The sequence below is a fragment of the Salvia miltiorrhiza genome, chromosome 1 (genome assembly GCF_028751815.1).
Source record: "Salvia miltiorrhiza cultivar Shanhuang (shh) chromosome 1, IMPLAD_Smil_shh, whole genome shotgun sequence".
In the NCBI taxonomy this organism is placed as follows: domain Eukaryota; kingdom Viridiplantae; phylum Streptophyta; class Magnoliopsida; order Lamiales; family Lamiaceae; genus Salvia; species Salvia miltiorrhiza.
The window spans coordinates 68420921-68438713 of record NC_080387.1 but is presented as its reverse complement, the minus strand read 5'-3'; the positions used below and the strand labels follow the sequence as shown (position 1 = coordinate 68438713).

The 17793-nt window shown below is 42.2% G+C and overlaps 1 protein-coding gene across 3 annotated transcripts; it reads right to left on the bottom strand.

Moving 5' to 3' along the window:
• Positions 1–12842: 12842 nt before the first annotated feature.
• Positions 12843–15311, bottom strand: LOC131005431 (mediator of RNA polymerase II transcription subunit 32). Of its 3 annotated transcripts, none has more exons than XM_057932426.1 (2): positions 14359–15311; positions 12843–13416 (listed from the first exon to the last, which is right to left on the bottom strand). In XM_057932426.1, exons 1-2 carry the CDS (start codon positions 14511–14513, stop codon positions 12972–12974), a joined length of 600 nt encoding a protein of 199 aa, XP_057788409.1. In that variant the 5' UTR covers positions 14514–15311; the 3' UTR covers positions 12843–12971. The 3 variants fall into 3 exon arrangements, with proteins under 3 accessions (XP_057788409.1, XP_057788411.1, XP_057788410.1); XM_057932428.1 differs by having other exon boundaries at positions 14973–15209; XM_057932427.1 differs by lacking the exon at positions 14359–15311 and adding an exon at positions 14103–14266.
• Positions 15312–17793: the final 2482 nt, after the last annotated feature.

The following is a 17793-nucleotide window of genomic DNA, read 5'->3' as shown; positions in this document are numbered from 1 at the left end:
CGACCAGCTTTCGTGGCTTACGGTTAAAGCAACCTCTGCGCGGAGCATGGAAAACCCGGGGGGTGCAACCAACTTTCGCGGCTTATGATTAAGTGCTATCTCTGCGCGGAGCATGGAGGGCCCTGGCGGCACAACCAACTTTCGCGGCTTACGATTGACAGGAACACCCTGCACGGAGCATGGAAAACCCGGGGGGTGTGACCAACTTTCGCGGCTTACGGTTAAAGCAACCTCTGCGCGGAGCATGGAAAACCCGGGGGGTGCAACCAACTTTCGCGGCTTATGATTAAGTGCTATCTCTGCGCGGAGCATGGAAGGCCCGGGTGGCACAACCAACTTTCGCGGCTTACGATTGACAGGAACACCCTGCACGGAGCATGGAAAACCCGGGGGGTGTGACCAACTTTCGTGGCTTACGGTTAAAGCAACCTCTGCGCGGAGCATGGAAAACCCGGGGGGTGCAACCAACTTTTGCGGCTTACGATTAAGTGCTATCTCTGCGCGGAGCATGGAAGGCCCGAATGGCACAACCAACTTTCGCGGCTTACGATTGAATAGCTTCCCTCCCTCTGCGCGGAGCATGGAAGGCCCGGGTGGCACGACCAACTTTCGCGGCTTACGAGCGCTGTCCTCTGTCTTTGGTGGGGTGTGATCCCTCTGCTCTGTCGGAGCGTGATCCCTCTGCTTTGTTGGCGCGTGATCCCTCTGCTTTGCTGAGAAGGGATTTTTGAATTTAAAAATTGGGATCTACGGGTATACACCCTACTCCCCCCTCTGGTGACATGTGCAATACTCTGTTATGAACATGTTGGCCCAATTATTTCTTGCTCCCTTCTTCGGCCCATAAGTTCGTGCGGGCCCATTACCCCTTAGCCCATTTCTTAAGCGCCATACTGCCTCTATATATATCCTCCACCCTTCGCGATTTAGGTTACAATTTCCTCATTTCTTTTCCGCCGCCCCAAACTGCTCTCTTTTCCAACCCTAGATCTCCTAATCCTTTGGCATCAACTGCCTTTTTGTCTTGGTTGTAATGCCCTCAGTCGGGGGAGCGAGTCCTTTTGAGAAAGTACGCCGGCGCCCGTTGGTGATTGAAAAAACAGGACTCCCCCCCGCCTGAGGGTTTTATCTCCAAGATTCCTGAAGAAAATTTTCTCGTTGCCCTTTCTGCTCTTTCAAACCCTAGATCTGCCGACATTTTGCCTCCCTAGATCGGTTGTAAAGCACTCAAGTAAGGGAAGTTCCCCTCTGAACACTCACATCCCTGAGGGCTCCGCCCTTTCCTCTGTGCTTCTGGTGCAGATCCCTAACTTTGTGGTTGTAATGAGCGGACTTCCCTTGCTTGAGGGCGTTATTACCAGGTTTCCCAGATCTAGACGTTGGTCCTCCGGATCTGAGCGTTGATTCCTTAGATCTGGGTGTTGATTTCCCGGATCTAGTCATTGGTTTGCCTCTTTTCTGTATTTCTTCTTTGTAGCATTTTGACTTGTTATTTTTCTGGATATTCTGCAGGCATGTGGTGGAGCTGAAGCAGATCTGAGAAATGAGCATGTCCCGGCAGCGAAAGAGAACTCGAAGTGTTGGATCATGGAAGAAGAGACGTCCATCCCTAATGCTTGTTTTCCCTTTGACCTGCTAAGAAGCAGTTTTTGTATTTGTTTCTCCCTTGTCCTGCTAAGAAGCAGTTTGCATTTTGAATTTAAAAATTGAGGATTATGGGTATACACCCTACTCCCCCCTCTGGTGACATGTGCAGTGCTCTGCACGAACATGTTAAGTAGCATATGTAATGTAAGAAAACAAGAATTGAAATAAACAAACACAACACCAGGGAATTCCCTAGAACCACATATCTGTTTTATTGATATTATGGCCCCGGACCTCGTTAAAACCCCTGTGGGGAAAAAGAGTATCCGGTCTACAAGTGATTACTCCTGCTAAGAAGCAGTTATACATAGAACTTTTTGAGTGTGTTTATATTCCATGGTCTAGGGAGAGCTCTGCCGTCTGAATCCGACAATATGTACGCACCGCCTCCCAAAACCTCTGTGACGATGTATGGTCCTTCCCAATTGGCTTCGAACTTACCCACCGCCTTTAATGCATCAGCTCGCTTGAGAACCAAATCTCCCTTTGACAACTTCCTCACTCTGACTCGCTTGTCATATCCCGCTTTGATAATGCCTTTGTACTTGGCCGCTCTGACACGGGCTTCCTCCCTCTGTGCTTCCACCAAGTCCAGCTCTGCTCGGCGGAGCTCCTCATTGTGCTCAGTGTCATACGTGGTAATCCGGTATGATTCTAGTCGTGCCTCTGCTGGTATCACCGCATTGGATCCATACACCAGCGTGAATGGTGCCTCCCCTGTCGCCGTTTTTGGACTAGTTCGGTGAGCCCAGAGGACGGTGTCCAGCTCTTCTACCCACTTCCCTCTGCTCTGAGTTAGCCTCTTCTTGATTCCCTCACATATGGACCTGTTAGCTAATTCCACTTGTCCATTTGCCTGTGGATGAGCCACTGAGACAAACCTCTGTGTAATATCCATTCGGTCGCAGAAATCCGCGATCCTTTGCCCCGTGAACTGAGTTCCGTTATCAGATACAATGATTCTCGGTACCCCGAATCTGCAACAGATGTTTCTCCAAATAAAGCGCTCCACTGTGACTTCATCAATTTTGCCTACTGCCTCCGCCTCGACCCATTTAGAAAAATAATCTACTGCCACGATGAGAAAGCATTTCCCTCCCGGTGCTGTAGGCAACTTCCCGACTATATCAATACCCCATTTGTCAAACGGATATGCCGCGTACATGACACCCATAGGTTCCCCTGGTACATTGATTCGCCCTGCATGCCTCTGGCAAGCTTCGCACTTGCGAACGAACTCCCTGGCTTCCTGGTTGATATGAGGCCAATAGAACCCTGCCCGGATGATCTTGCGTACAAGGTCCCGAAATCCCGTATGCCCACCACAGCAACCTGCATGAATTTCTTGCAAAGCAAAATTAGCTTCCTCTGGAGATAAACATTTTAGCAAAGGTTGAGTGAAAGATCGTTTGAAGAGTTGATCGTTGATTAGACAGTAATTCTCATAACGGGCCCTCTGGTTGGACTCTCTGCTTAGCCGCTCCCCTGTCTTTAGGAAGTGTATGATCGGAGCCCGCCAATCATCCCTGATCTCTACCGAGAACACCTGCGAAGTCTCCATCTCTCGGGTATCACAGAGTAGAATAATCTCATCACTCCAAGTTTGCTCCACCGCGCTAGCCATTCGCGCCAGTAGATCCGCTTTTGTATTCTCCTCCCGTGAAATCTGCTCGAGCTTGAATTCCATGAACTTTTCTTTCATTCCGTTAATTTTGGTGTGGTACGCTTTCATCCTCTGATCTTTGATATTGTATCCTCCTGAGAACTGTTGAACTACCAATTGAGAATCTGTCCTGATGATGACACACTCGGCTTTAAGCTCTGACAAGATATGTGCCCCTCTGACCACTGCCTCATATTCTGCCTCATTGTTAGATAATCGGCAGGTGAATTTAATAGCGAACTGATATGTTCCGTATCCTGGCGAAGTGATATGTACCCCAATTCCACACCCCTCTTTTGTCACTGACCCATCCACATAAGCCACCCAGAACTCTGGTATGGGACGACGAGTTGTTTCTTGTATGAAGTCTGCCAATGCCTGCGCCTTGATCGCCGTTCGTGGCTCGTATTCTACATCATATTCCCCTAGTTCCACAGCCCATTTGACCATTCTTCCCGACAAATCCGCGCGCCCCAAAACTTGTTTAAAAGGTAAAGACGTGCGTACCACCACTCGATGCGAAAGGAAATAAGGCCTCAGCTTTCTTGCCGTGATCATGACCGCCAGAGCCGCCTTCTCGATCTCTGTGTAGTTGAGCTCAGGGCCCTGAATAATTCTGCTGACAAAATAGATGGGTCTCTGATGACTTCCCTCCTCTCTGATTAGCACAGAGCTGATTGACTCCTCCCCCATAGCTATGTATAGATACAACGTTTCTCCCGGAACTGGCTTGGTCAGAGTTGGGAGTTTTGCTAGGTATACTTTAAGATCCTCAAACGCCGCTCGGCATTCCTCTGTCCATAGAAACTTGGTTCCCTTCCTCAACACTTTGAAAAACGGCATGCTTCGCTCTGCTGATCGCGATATAAACCTGCTCAAAGCAGTGATACGCCCATTCAGAGTCTGCACCTCCTTGATTCCTCTGGGCAGTGTCATTTCTAAAATAGCTTTGACCTTGTCGGCGTTGACCTCAATCCCTGCTGGCGTGACTTTATACCCCAAGAATTTCCCTGTGGTGACCCCAAAAGTGCACTTGGCTGGGTTCAACATGAGTCTGTGATCTCTGACTACTGTGAAGATCTCTTCCAGGTCAGACACATGGTCCTCTGCCCTGTTACTCCGTACGAGCATATCGTCTACGTATACTGAGATATTCTTAGCAAGCTGTTCTTTGAAAATTTTCTCCATCATCCGCTGATATGTGGCTCCTGCATTCTTCAGACCGAACGGCATACTCTTCCACCCATATACTCCACAACAGACGGCAAAAGCCGTTTTGGCGATGTCTCCCATGTTCATCTTTACCTGATGATACCCTTGGTACGCATCCATCATGGATAATAAGGCACATCCTGAAGTGGAGTCCACCAATTGGTCAATCCTCGGCAGAGGATAGTGGTCCTTCGGACAAGCAGCATTTAAATCTCGGAAGTCCACACACATCCTCCAGGTGTTTGTTTTCTTGGGTACCATCACTGCGTTTGAGATCCACTCTGGGTATTGCACTTCCACAATATGCCCAGCTTTCAATAGTTCATAGACCTGCTCTCTGATGGCAGCGTCCTTTTCAGCCCCAAAATTCCTCGTCCGTTGCTTTACCGGCTTGACCTTAGGGTCCACGTTGAGGCAATGCTCCGCCAACCCTCTATCGATTCCCTTCAAATCTGCGGTGCTGAAAGCGAACACATCCGCATTTCGCCGAAGACAACCAATGAGCTCTTCTCTGACTTGATCACTCATGGCCGATCCAATCTTAGTCTGGAAACCCTCTTTCCCTGGAAATAACTCTATCATATTGCAAACATCGCTAGTGGACACCAGCGCGGTTTTCTCTGTGGAGTCTCTGTCTTTTAATAAATCCGCCAACTCTTGGCGCTCCTCTGCTGGGGCATGCACTTCGCCCACTTTCCCTTTCTTCCGGGCGTTCGACCCCTCTGTCCATCTTTCCCTTTTCTGCCCCGCTGACTGTGTGAGCATTTGCACGTGGCATGCTTTTGATGTCGTTTGATCGCCACAAACTTCTCCCACTCTTCCACCCTCGATTGGAAACTTCATTTTTAGGTGAAACAAAGAGATAACCGCCTTGAACGCCGTCAAGGCGGGCCGGCCGAGTATGACATTGTACGAAGGTTTAGGCATATCCACCACTAAGAAACGTACCATCCTTGTTTTGTTGCCCGCAACTGTACTGCCAAGAATCAACGGCAGCTCTACATACCCCAGGGGCATGACCATCTCTCCTCCAAACCCAAACAGAGGAGCATTTGTCGGCTCAACATGAGCGTTAATTCCCATATTTTGGAGACATTCCTTATACAAGATGTTTACAGCGCTGCCCGAATCCACGAAAATACGGTGAATAATGCAGCCGGCAATGTCCGCCGTGATGACCAGCGCATCATCATGCGGATACATTAATGTGCGTATATCCTCTGCTCCAAAAGTGATTGCCGGCTCCTCTGCCGCGCTGGTGACTTCCATGACCCTTTTAGGATAATACCCTGTTTTAACTGCTCTGACGACTTGCTTTTTAGCCCTATTTGATGTGGGCATCCTGTTTTCCCCACAAATCATGTGAACTTCCCTTCTATACGGGGGGGAGGAAGAGCTTGTCTGTCTGCTCCCTCTTTGCGATTATCCTGGTTGTCATCAAGCCTGCGATCTCTGTTGTTGTTCCCCTGTTCTCGTCTCTGATCCCGGTTATTTCTTTGATCCCTCTGATCTCGCTGATCTCTCTGATCCCTCTCGTCCCGCTGATCTCTCTGATCAGTCCTCCTCTGACCTTCATTTCCCCTGTCAATGAAGTGGTCGAGGCATCCCTGGCGCACCAATAACTCCAATTGGTGCTTAAGGTGTCCACAATATTTCGTGTAATGCCCGAAGGAATTGTGATATTCACACAACTTATTGTTAGGCCCTTCCTGCGGCGGCCCAGTCCGGTAGGTCCCCGGTGCCCTAAAGAACGGCTGATCCTTTATCAGATGAAAAATTTCTTCTTGTGGTTTAATCAAGGGCGTGTATTCGGTAAACCGCGTTACTTCATTCACTGTGCGCTGTTGATTAGATGGCATTCCTCCCTGGGGTGGGAGTACCCTAGGAGGCAACCCTCTGAATGGGGCCCTATCTTGCTGTCTCTATCTTTCGGGTGCTTCCTCAGCTTTCTTGACTCTGTGTTTCTCATTTTCCACCTTCCTCGCCATTTTGGCGTCCTCCAACTGTAGATAACCTGGTAGTCTTGCCATAATGTCATCAAAATCCCTTGCTGGTCGAATTTGTAATTCGTCAAAAAAGATCCCTGGCCTGAGTCCTCTGACATAGGCGCAGTTTTTAATTTGCGATTCTGCCTCTGGCACCTCCAGAGCGGCAAGGTTAAACCTCGCTGTGTACTCCCGAAGCGTTTCTCCCTGCTCCTGCTTAATATCCATCAGCGAAAGGGCTGACTTCCCTACCCTCCGTGAACTCGCGAACTGACGCAAAAAACGAGTCTGTAATTCTTCGAAAGAGTGAATGGAATTTGGGGGCAGCATCCCAAACCATAACTGAGCTGGTCCAGTAAGGGTAGTGGAGAAGATCCGGCACTTGATGCCCTCCGTGTACATGTGCAACGTAACCAACCCTTCAAACCGATTGAGGTGTACCTCCGGATCGGTAGTGCCATCGTAATCCAGTGAGATGGGCTTGTAGCTTCTAGGTAAGGTATCTGCCAAAATATCGTCCGAGAAAGGACTGCGGTTGTTGATCGGGTGGAACCTCGATGTCTTAGCTCTCTTGTCCCCCTTATGCCTCCCCTGTTCCCTTCTGTCCCTGGGTACTTCGTGAGCGTGGCGCTTGTGGACTCTATATTCATGTCTGCCAGAGGAATACTCCGGCTCTCTTTCCTCTGACCTCTCTGTGTAGCGCGATTTTTCCGATCGATGGGACTTCTCCACCCGGTGCGATTTTCCTGACCTTTGTTCCATGTCCTCCCTTCGGGATTTCTCCCTCAGTGATTCCTCCAGATCCTGGAGTTGATGTTTCAGCTGAGACACTTGATTTTTTAGCCGAGCTTTCTCCCTCGGTCTCTCTTCCTCGAACACCAAAGAGACGGATTGACTATCAGACTCGTCAACCCTCTCCTTTCTCACAACACTGTTGAGTCTGACCCGGCTCCCCTCTGGTCTTCTTTCCACTTCCCTGTCAGCCGGGTCCCCTTGTACTTCCAGAGGCATCGCAGCTTGTTTGTTGATTGCTAAAGTGTTTACCTCTTGAGCAGCGGGAGGTGGGGCCTCAGTGCCCTGCAGAGTAGTTGTTCCCGCCAGTGGAGCTACAGTGGGAACAGTGGACAACATAGGAGTTCCTAGTGCCTGGCGCACAACGGAGTAGTGAAGCAGCGCCATCATCTGTTCCATCGACCCAAACGTGAGTTGTCCCGCTCCAGACGCGGGAGTTAAGCATGGCATGTCAGATCCTGGAGTCACCAGAGCAGATCTCTGGAGGCTTGCATTCAACCCTGTCAACGGAGTGGCGGAGATAGCCTGAAACCCTGGTGGGGCATTGAAGGTAGCATTGCCCTGTAGGCCGGTGAACAATGAAGGAGGCACCTCAGTGGTAAGAGCAGCGGAGTCGAACTCCCTCTCCAGGTTGCGGTGAGCATCTGATGATCCCATGGTACCTACATGTAAGCAAAGTGAGAAGAGTCCCAAGGACAAAAGAACAAACCCTCCGTTACCGATGGGAGTCCCAATATACGAAATCCAATAAAGAATCTCGAGCACCGGTACAAAGACCGTTAAAAAGGTCCCGAATAATTCTACACTCTGGAAAATAAACTCAGAGTATAGATTGAGAAAAACAGAGCCCTCAGTAAAATCCAGCAGACGTAAGATACCCAGAGATAAGTACAAACAGAGCAACCACCAGAAGACATGTTAGCACGATTCATTAAACATGATAACAAAAATAATTATGTAAAATACTACCATAATATGAAGATTAATCAAGGAAAACATGGAGAACATGAATAATAGTTTCCCATAAGTGAAGATCGTCCACAAAACAACAATATGGATCTCACCATAACTAAGACAAAGTGTTTAATTATCATATTACTGAGGTAAATCCCTTGCATCGACGACAATAAATACTCTTGAGATCGAAGACTAGCCACAAAACCCATAGATCCACAGTAAGACACCCCAATATATCAGGAACAGAACAGAACTTCCAATTCAATCATCGAAATCGAAGATTAACCACGAAAAACATGGAAAACGCCCATAAACCCCCTCCCTTAAACGAAAAACGTCTATAAGCCCTCGGCACAGAACTAACGTAACAAAAACAGATTATCACCCCCGATCCAGCGATACAAAGCGAGGATTAGTCACCAAAACATAGGAAGTAACGGTAATTATCAATTGCAAACAAAGAAAACCCACGGATTAACAACGCGAACCCGAGCACAACAGAAGCAAAGTACTAATCGGCGTATTATCGATGCAAACCCATGAATTAACAGTAATAACCACACGCTTCACCGAAAACAAGATAAAACACGAAGATCGCCCACGATTATCGCATTAACACACAAAACAACCACATACAAGCAACATAAACCCAAAATATCGAGGATCCATAAGGAAACGACGAACACAATCGGAACAGAGCACCCAATCACAATTTCCTCATGCAAAACATTAGATCGGTGAAGAGAACCTCAATTCTACAAGAGAACCCCTTATTCGCAGATAATTACCCCAAACAAGCGGTAAATAAACGTAAATTTCCCCTGATTCATGTTTTACGCCCGTCGCCACCTTTCCCCATGCACCCAAAACACAAATCAACGCAGAGCTCAGCAGATTAACTATATATTAAACCAGAAAATGCAATTAAACGATTAAACACAGCTGGATATCCGGATTATCGAACCAATCGGTACCAACGCCCGCAAATCCGATTGAAATCACAGATCTGCGTACGCCGGCGACCGTAATCTCACGTCTTAATTCAGTAGCCTTCCCACAGACGGCGCCAGTTGGTATTTAACGTAACCAACACCTAAATCTATAGAGGGAAAACATAAAATTCTACCTAGTCGAGAAGGCTGGAAAGAGTAAAAATAGCTGATCGGAAACCTTGCACGAGGAAGAAAACAACTATTGTATTCGAAAATATGAGAGAGCGTAAAATCACAGTACACGAGCTTGGGCCCTATTTATAGATTTACAAGCGGAGGGGTAAAATAGTAAAAACATCTTCAGTGCATGCGTCTTGCGTGGTGGAAGGGTACGCTGGTAATTTCGATAATACGCGGGAGACCTTCCCGCGCATTTAGCAACTCCTCTGATAAAAAATGTCTCCTCTGGCAAAAGCGTCTTCTCTGGTGATGTTGACATCTCTGGCGGAAGTGACTCTTCTGGCGAACACATCTTCTCTGGCAAGGGCGTCTCCTCTGGCAGTAGTGGCTTCTCTGGCACGGATATATTTTCTCTGATGGCAACGACTTATCTGGTATTGACGACTTCTCTGATGGCATTGACTTCTCTGGCAAGTGTGTTTCTTCTGCCATTTTTGACCCGCCAGTGGGGTTGATTCCTCTGATTTGTATTCTTCCCCTACTCTGCACATATTACTCCTCATCATCCTGAACTATCGAAAATAATTTTTTAAACCTTGAACTATTAATTTTATATCAATTGTACCATTCGTTCATTTTTTTAGCTTCTAAAATTTGACGTGGCTCACCAGATACCACAATGTATGTAAAATCATTCTTTTTTTGACCTATATTATATAAAACAACGTGATTATATGCATTACTCATTAAAAATTCAAATGATGAAAAATGGATAAAGTGTACATTTGATACAAAATTAATAGTTCAAGGTTTAAAAAATTATTTTCAATAGTTCAGAATATAATTAATAGTGAAAAAATAGTTTGGGGTTTAAAGTGATATTTACCTCAATTTTAATAATCGAATTCGAATTGAATTTAGGACCCGATTATTAAATAATCGACTCGGGTATTCGAATAACCAAATAACCGGGAAAAAAAAGTGCAGCCACTCGATTTTGAACTCTGGTCAATAACAGAGCCTCGTCTATGATTTTTGTACACAACAAAGCATTACTTTACATAACATTGAAATTTAAAAAAATAAATTAGCAATACAACTGTGAAGTCAGCCTGCCAGCTAACCTAAATTAATGATGCCGGAAAGATAGGATTTAATTAGTTTGTGTACTGTTGACTGCTATGTCTCTTTTGTAAGGTCTAGGAAAGGTAGGATTTAATTAGTTTAGATTGTAGAATTATAAACGATAATTTAAAAATAATTATATATATATATATATATATATATATATATATTCAGTTATTTGATTAACACGATTCGATTATTAGATTAATTGATACCCGGAACTTTTACAAATTCACTAATTAAATATCGATCCAAAAATCAAAAAATTGGTTATCAAATAGCCGAACTTAATTCAGTTCGATTGGATTATCGAATTAATCAATAAAATATAATATATTGTTTGATATGATGTATTAAAATTATATATATAACTTTAATTCTTAAAATGACTTCATAATTAAACTATTTTTGAGCTGATTTTAATTAAATTAAAGCAATTTAATCAATAATAAATTAATACTCCCTTCGTCCATGATATCGTTTTCACGTTGTGGACGATGCGAGTTTTAAGAAAAGTGATGGATAATAGTGGATATTGTAGTGAGTGGAATTTGGGTTCCACTATTATTGTCAGTGGAAGTTTGTGGATCCTATTTTTATAAATGGAAGTAGAAACGATATCGCGAACGGACCGAAATAACAAATATGAAAATGATATCGCGGACGAAAGGAGTATATGTTATAATTTGAATTTGTATTAGGTGTATACTGCATGAGATTGAGAAGTGGTATAGAAACATAAATCTTTATGATTTCTATATAATTTCACTAGGCCCTAATTGTATTATACGTAACCATTTTCATCGTAAAAGAATCGTTGTCAATCAAACACCCCTTGAAGTATTATAAGTGAATTAATTGCGAAGAATGATTAATTCATAAATGGTTAATTCATATTAATTGCCTTCATGTTCCCCATTGAGCTAGAAGCCTAGAACCCATGACCACAAAGCTACAGATAGTATTTTGATTACACATACATAACATGCTGGATGGACAAGTTATGAAAAATGATGAGTTTATATAACCATTAAAAACTACACAAATACATAATTGTAGGTGTTTACAAGGCTAAAAATAGTTTCTATTTTATGGCTTTAAAACAATTCTTTGACCGCATCCTATACCATCACTTTCTAGCCTTGTCCACAATTTCCTCAAGAAAGAGATGCAAACAACGTAACCCATCTGTTTCAAAACCTATACCATCAACTCCCCAATTCCAGAAATTTCTTTGGGATTATCAACCCAATTTACCAACACCATTGCCCTATATTGCATAAAACAACCACCACAATTTATTTCTGGACAGCACAACACAACATCACCAAGAATTACATGTCATGATACATTCTCACAAGTTATCAACTCCTCACAAGCTTCACACACGACGACAAAGACAACGACGGATAGCTTACCGGGGCATCCTTTACCATTAGTTCCAACAATTATCAACCAAACAAAAAATAGGCACCATGAATAATTTATGGACAGTGGAGCATCAGCAAAATAGTTCACATATCACATATATGGCTTCAAAAACAGTGATGGAGTATCGAAGCCAGAAGCTTCGCATGCATGCACTTCTTCTGGTAATTGTGTTGCTCTGCCTCAAACTAGAAAAGTGAAAGAAGTATACTATATATAAGTTTCAACGCATAGGATAAGTGCCCCTAACAACACATAGTAAATCAGAAGGATCCTTGGACCTTGAGTTTCATTCTTGATATCACTGTCCTCAAAGTCTAGCCCTAATACGATGCCCAGAGAGGAGATAAGAGAGCACAGAAATGTGGAGAGGGACCATTTATAACTCATATTATGAATATGAACCTCTGAACATTTCTTGGCAGGTCTATCATCATGATTACATGAAAACACAATCCATCATAATACTAATGATCCACAAAGGCTTAATCTTTTTCCCTACACAATATGATATGAGATATTTAAACATCAGTAGTTCATCCTATATACCAAACTTATAGATATTAATCCAATTAGACCTCTTGTATTTCTTTCCAATATGATTATCTTTCTCTACAAGATAATTTGAAAATTATCTTTCCCTACACAATAAGATAGACATCAGTAGTAATCTTTTTCCCTACACAATATGATTATTGTGTTATTTAAATTTGTGTCATTTAAATTACATCAAAAATCCAAAAATCAAAACTAATTCATATGAGTCAACAGGATGAGCCAAGCCAATGCAACCCTTGACTCTAAGTGGTCCCGGAGCATGGATGAGTCAAGTTTTGACTCAACCAATGTGGATGCTCTTAAGTCTTAATTGGTATAATCAAGATTTGAGTCTTTGTCTAGCTACCAAGTATCCGAGTTTACTTTGATATCACAAAAATAATAGGCATTTCACTTAAAGTTGAGAGTAAAAGCACTTCTTTGTAGGACAAGATACAACTTGTATTTAGCAACAGTTCTGAATTCAGTACACCAAACAAATTGTTGCAATACCTATTGAGCAGCATCTTCAGTAAATCTAGCATCAAAAGGGGCAGCAGAGTTAGGATGTGATGTACCACCTCCAAGCCCAGACCCCTGTTGCAGTTCAATCACCAGCCATCTAACAGCTTTACTCATTTGCTCCAAGCGAACAGCACTTATTGGTGGAAGACCACTTGGAGCAGGCTGTCCAGGTTTAGGAGCGACAGAGCCAGTAGCCTCATCCACAAGACACTCGGACCCAATTCTTTGCTTTACAGATTCTACAAATTCTTCTGCTTGATCACAAGCAACTCGGAACAGCTCCCACCGTTGCTTGAAATTCTCTAGTGCAGCATCAGTGGCAGGAGTTTTTTGACCACCCGAGTTCTCTTTTGCCTCCAATGTACTAGCTGCTGCAGAAATGAACTCTTGATGGGCACTAGTCAAGGAATCCACTATATTGTCCATCCGAAATCTGCAGAGAGCAGCCACATCAACAACTGCATTCGATAATTGAGGGTACAATATTCCTAAATATCAGAAAATTCATACACGGTACACCAATGCATTTCATCCAGGGTTCTCAGACATTAAGGCCAAGGGGGATTTCATATTATTCATTTTGTCTACTGTTAATTTCAAGATTTGCATATAATCCACGAGCTTAAGTGCTTAACCACGATATACAACCAGCAAAAATTCATACACCATTGCAATTTCATCCGGGGTTCTCGAACAATAAGGCCAAAGGGGGATTCATCTTATTCATTTTGTCGAAAGCTAATCCCAGGATTTACATGTAATCCATGAGCTTAACCAACAATATACAATCAGTGAAAATTCATAAGCCTGCATTCATCTAGGGTTCTCCAAATGGCCAAATGAACTTTGACCCTGTTCATTTTGTCAATTTCTAAGCTCAACCACAATATGTAATCGGCAAATCAATGTAACAATAAAAACGAATTAGTTTTTCGATCAATTCTGGCACAAATAACAAATTACGCCAACAATTATACAAAAAAAATCGTTCAACTATTCAGCCGCGGCCGTGCATCTAATGAGGCAAACCAACATCTTAAATCCATGCGTAGGAAGATTTAAACAGAATTGTAAAAAATTAAAAGCCGAAACGATAGCAAGTATGGAATAATTAAATGCCTAAGGAGATTTTCCCCGCCCGAAATTCGCCAGAACTTTTATAGGTTTTGAGATCTTCGATCTTTCGCTCCAAAATTCACCTGAAATTTGTTAATACTCATCTAGTACGGGTTTGGGTGAGTGTAATTTTATATTTTAACATTTGTGCTTGTCGGGTACCCTACCCGATTTTAACGGGTACCCGACCCCGATGTCACAGCTAAACCCATACCCATACCCAAAAATTGGTAGGGCTATGCGGGGGCTGCCGCCGTACCTGCTGTTGCCTGTTGGACGGAGGCCACTGCTGCGGACGGAGGAGGTGGGGCGAATACGATGACGGCGGCGCGGAGACGAAAGAGAGAGAGGCGGAGAGAGCAATGCGAGGGATAGATAGTAGAGACGAGAGTGAGAAGAGAGTAGGGTGAGCATCGGTTCGGTGCAAAACCGCACAGATGGGAGGTGTCAAACCGAATCGAAACCGAACCGTCAAATCGATTATCGGTTTCGGTTCGGTCCATTTTTTTCAGAACTGATTTTACTTGTGTTCTAGCAGGTCAGCTCGACCACTGATGCTAGCTGTGACTCGGTTAAGTTTGCAGGCATAATTCCACATATTCAGTGCGCAAATAGGTGTTTCACCATGATTGAAAACAGATTGATTTTGCTTCTGAGGAGAAGCAAATCCCTAACCCCCAAATTTTCTGCATCAAAGTTTAGCAAATGGAAACCATATTCTACTCCTTCAAGTCTTCAACCGAATCACAGTCAAGATTTTACTATTCGAGACTTATTCCTTCTGTCAAAACCTCAATCACAGGAACAGGAAGCTTCATTGGCTGTGGTTTGAGGTCATTGCTTCAAAATAATGTTAAGGTATTCAAATTCTACCTCCACGCGGAAGAAGAAGCTGCTGCTGACTGCTGTTCCTCGCCGGAAGTGGGGGACCGGGGGATGCTGGGACGGGCCGCGCCGGAAGGGGGAGCCGGGAAGGGGGCTGGCCGGCTGGGCTGTCGCGGACGGCGGGCAGTCGCTGGCAGCTCACAGATCGGAAGTGGGAAGAGAGGTCAGAGGCCGCCTAGGAGGAGTGGGGGAGCGCGGTGCATGAATTTTTCAGATTGTTAGTTTTAGGGTTAACCATTATAAAATTACTATAATTTAAATTAATTATATATAATAAAATATAAGTACTATATATTTATCGGTTCAGTGCACAAGCGCACCAAAAATTTAAAATCGAAACCAAACCAAAAAATTTTACTAATTTTTAATATTCAGAACCGCACTGCACCGAAATGGTGCGGTTCGATTTTTGCTCACCCCTAAAAGAGATAAACCGATATCTAATTTCTATTCCTAATTCCTGATTCAAAATATAATTATTTTAACTAATAAATTAATTTAAAAAAATACTCATTTCATCCATAAAAAATAGTTCTAAAGATGGACGGTACAGAGTTTTAATAAAAATAATTATTGTATTTTAAATGGAGAAAATGTCTCACTTAAAAAGTACTTTATAATGATAATTAATTGTATTGTGGGTGAAAAATAAGGTCCATCATATGATAAATAATTTCAAAAAATAAAAATACACTAATTTTTATAGATATGTCAAAATGGTAAAAAGAGACTATTTTTTATTTTTAATTTTTAATTTTTTATGGACGAAATGAATAAAACAAATTGAGTAATCGAGTATACCTACTATATATCCCTATAAAACTCATTCCATGTCCCGACTTAGCACTAATTAATTCCCAATAAATTACTACTAAGTACTGCACTTAATCCATGGTTATTATTTATAACTCATTCCATGTCCCGACTTAGCACTAATTTATTCCCAATAAGTACTACATTTATTTCGTTAATCTATGGTTATTATTTATTTGATGTCTTCAAATTACTTTGTATTTTCAATTGACCACTCAACAATTAATGTTGTAATAAATATTCTCTTTGATTATTTTAAAGGTAAGTTCTCTTTAGTTGTAAATTTATCGTGAACAAGTAAGGGATAAACAAAATTTCACCATTTAAATCTTTCATTTATTTTCCCTCATTTCCTACAAAATAGGATTTGACCCTCACTCATTCATCATTTTCACAACAAACCTCATTTCTTACAAAATAGAATTTTTGACCCTTACTCATTTATCATTTTCACTACAAATGAAGAATAATTTTATTCCTCCATTTTTGGAACCTCTCTCCTATCAGGTCACGGCAGCGCCCACCTCTCTCCTATCAGGCAACATATTTGTGAACGGAGCTGAAGGCGCCTTAGTCCAAGAAGCTAGCTTAAGAGAATCCATTGATAGCAGTGCCCAGCTCCTATCTTAGGGAAATTGACTCCATCAAAATTGGACGATGCCCATAAGCGACTAGTGAATCTGCATAGAGAGGAGAAGAATCCAAGTAAGGACTATCCCCATTTCTCCAATGTTGATGACCATAGATTGATTGCGCCGTCAGTGCCCAAAAAGGATTACCAAGTGACAATGAGAATGAGGAATACTCCTTAAGGAATATTAGGTTTAGGATGAGGATGGGGTGGGGGGCAAGGGCGGCGGATCAGGGCGCGAGTCAAACTCGTCTCTTGCTAGAGATTAGGTGTACAAGAGTTTTTGCCCATGAATATGGTATATTCTTTTATATAAATCACTGTAATTCAAATGTGATCAATATTTGATGAATTAGAGGTAATCGCGTGCAATGCACGATGAAGACTTTCTTTTCCTTTTTCCATATAAGCAAACTTCATATCAAATTTTTTATTTCATAGAATTTATGAATTTAAACCACACTCCCTTCATATGCTCTAGCCTCTCTTTTCCACGCTCGAGGACGACTTTTATTGAAGGCGCGTGAATTGTACGCCCCTTTAAAAAAAATCGAAATGTTGTGAATGAAGGAGCGAGCTTCCTATGGGCTCTCCACTACAGGGAGCAAGGTTCTATTGACTTTAAAACTTTTTTATAAGCCGCACCCGGAGCGCTACCACGGATGCTCTTAATGAGTAGAGAAAGGGGCCCAAATTAATATATGTGTGAATCGAATTTGAATTTCGACAACGAATTTATAAAAAATAAGAAAATCAAGCTTATAATATGATATAAATTTGCAAAAGCCTGTAAAGAGAAGGGATTTTTTTTATCTTCCATTTATTAGAATTAGAAAATGACTTATCTTCCATTTCTTACAAATGAATGGCATCCTCTTCTTACCTCTATATTTCTCTACATTTGAGTATTAGATCCTTTTTTATGTTAACTAGTATTTGCATCCCGTGCAATGCACGGTAAGCATTTTTATATTTCTATATATAAAATTAATACTAATTCAATTCTCATATTTATAAAAATATATTAAAAATTTATTTTTTACTAAATATATTCGAGATGAATATTGGAAAAGTAAAAAAAAATAAAGAATAATTCACAATAATAAAAATTGATATTATAAAAAAGGTAAAAAAAGATTAAAAAAATAAAATAAAAATAAGAAAAAAAAAGTTATAAAAAATAGATTTATTAAAATTTAATCTCTAAATAAATATAACTTTTATATTTACATAAAATATATCAAATTAAAGCTCTTATCATAATTTTTTTAACTTGATATGCGTATTAAATATTTTATAATTAGTCGATTTTCACAATTTTTGAAATAAATAAAAGACAAAATACGAAGATAAAGAAAAAGAAAA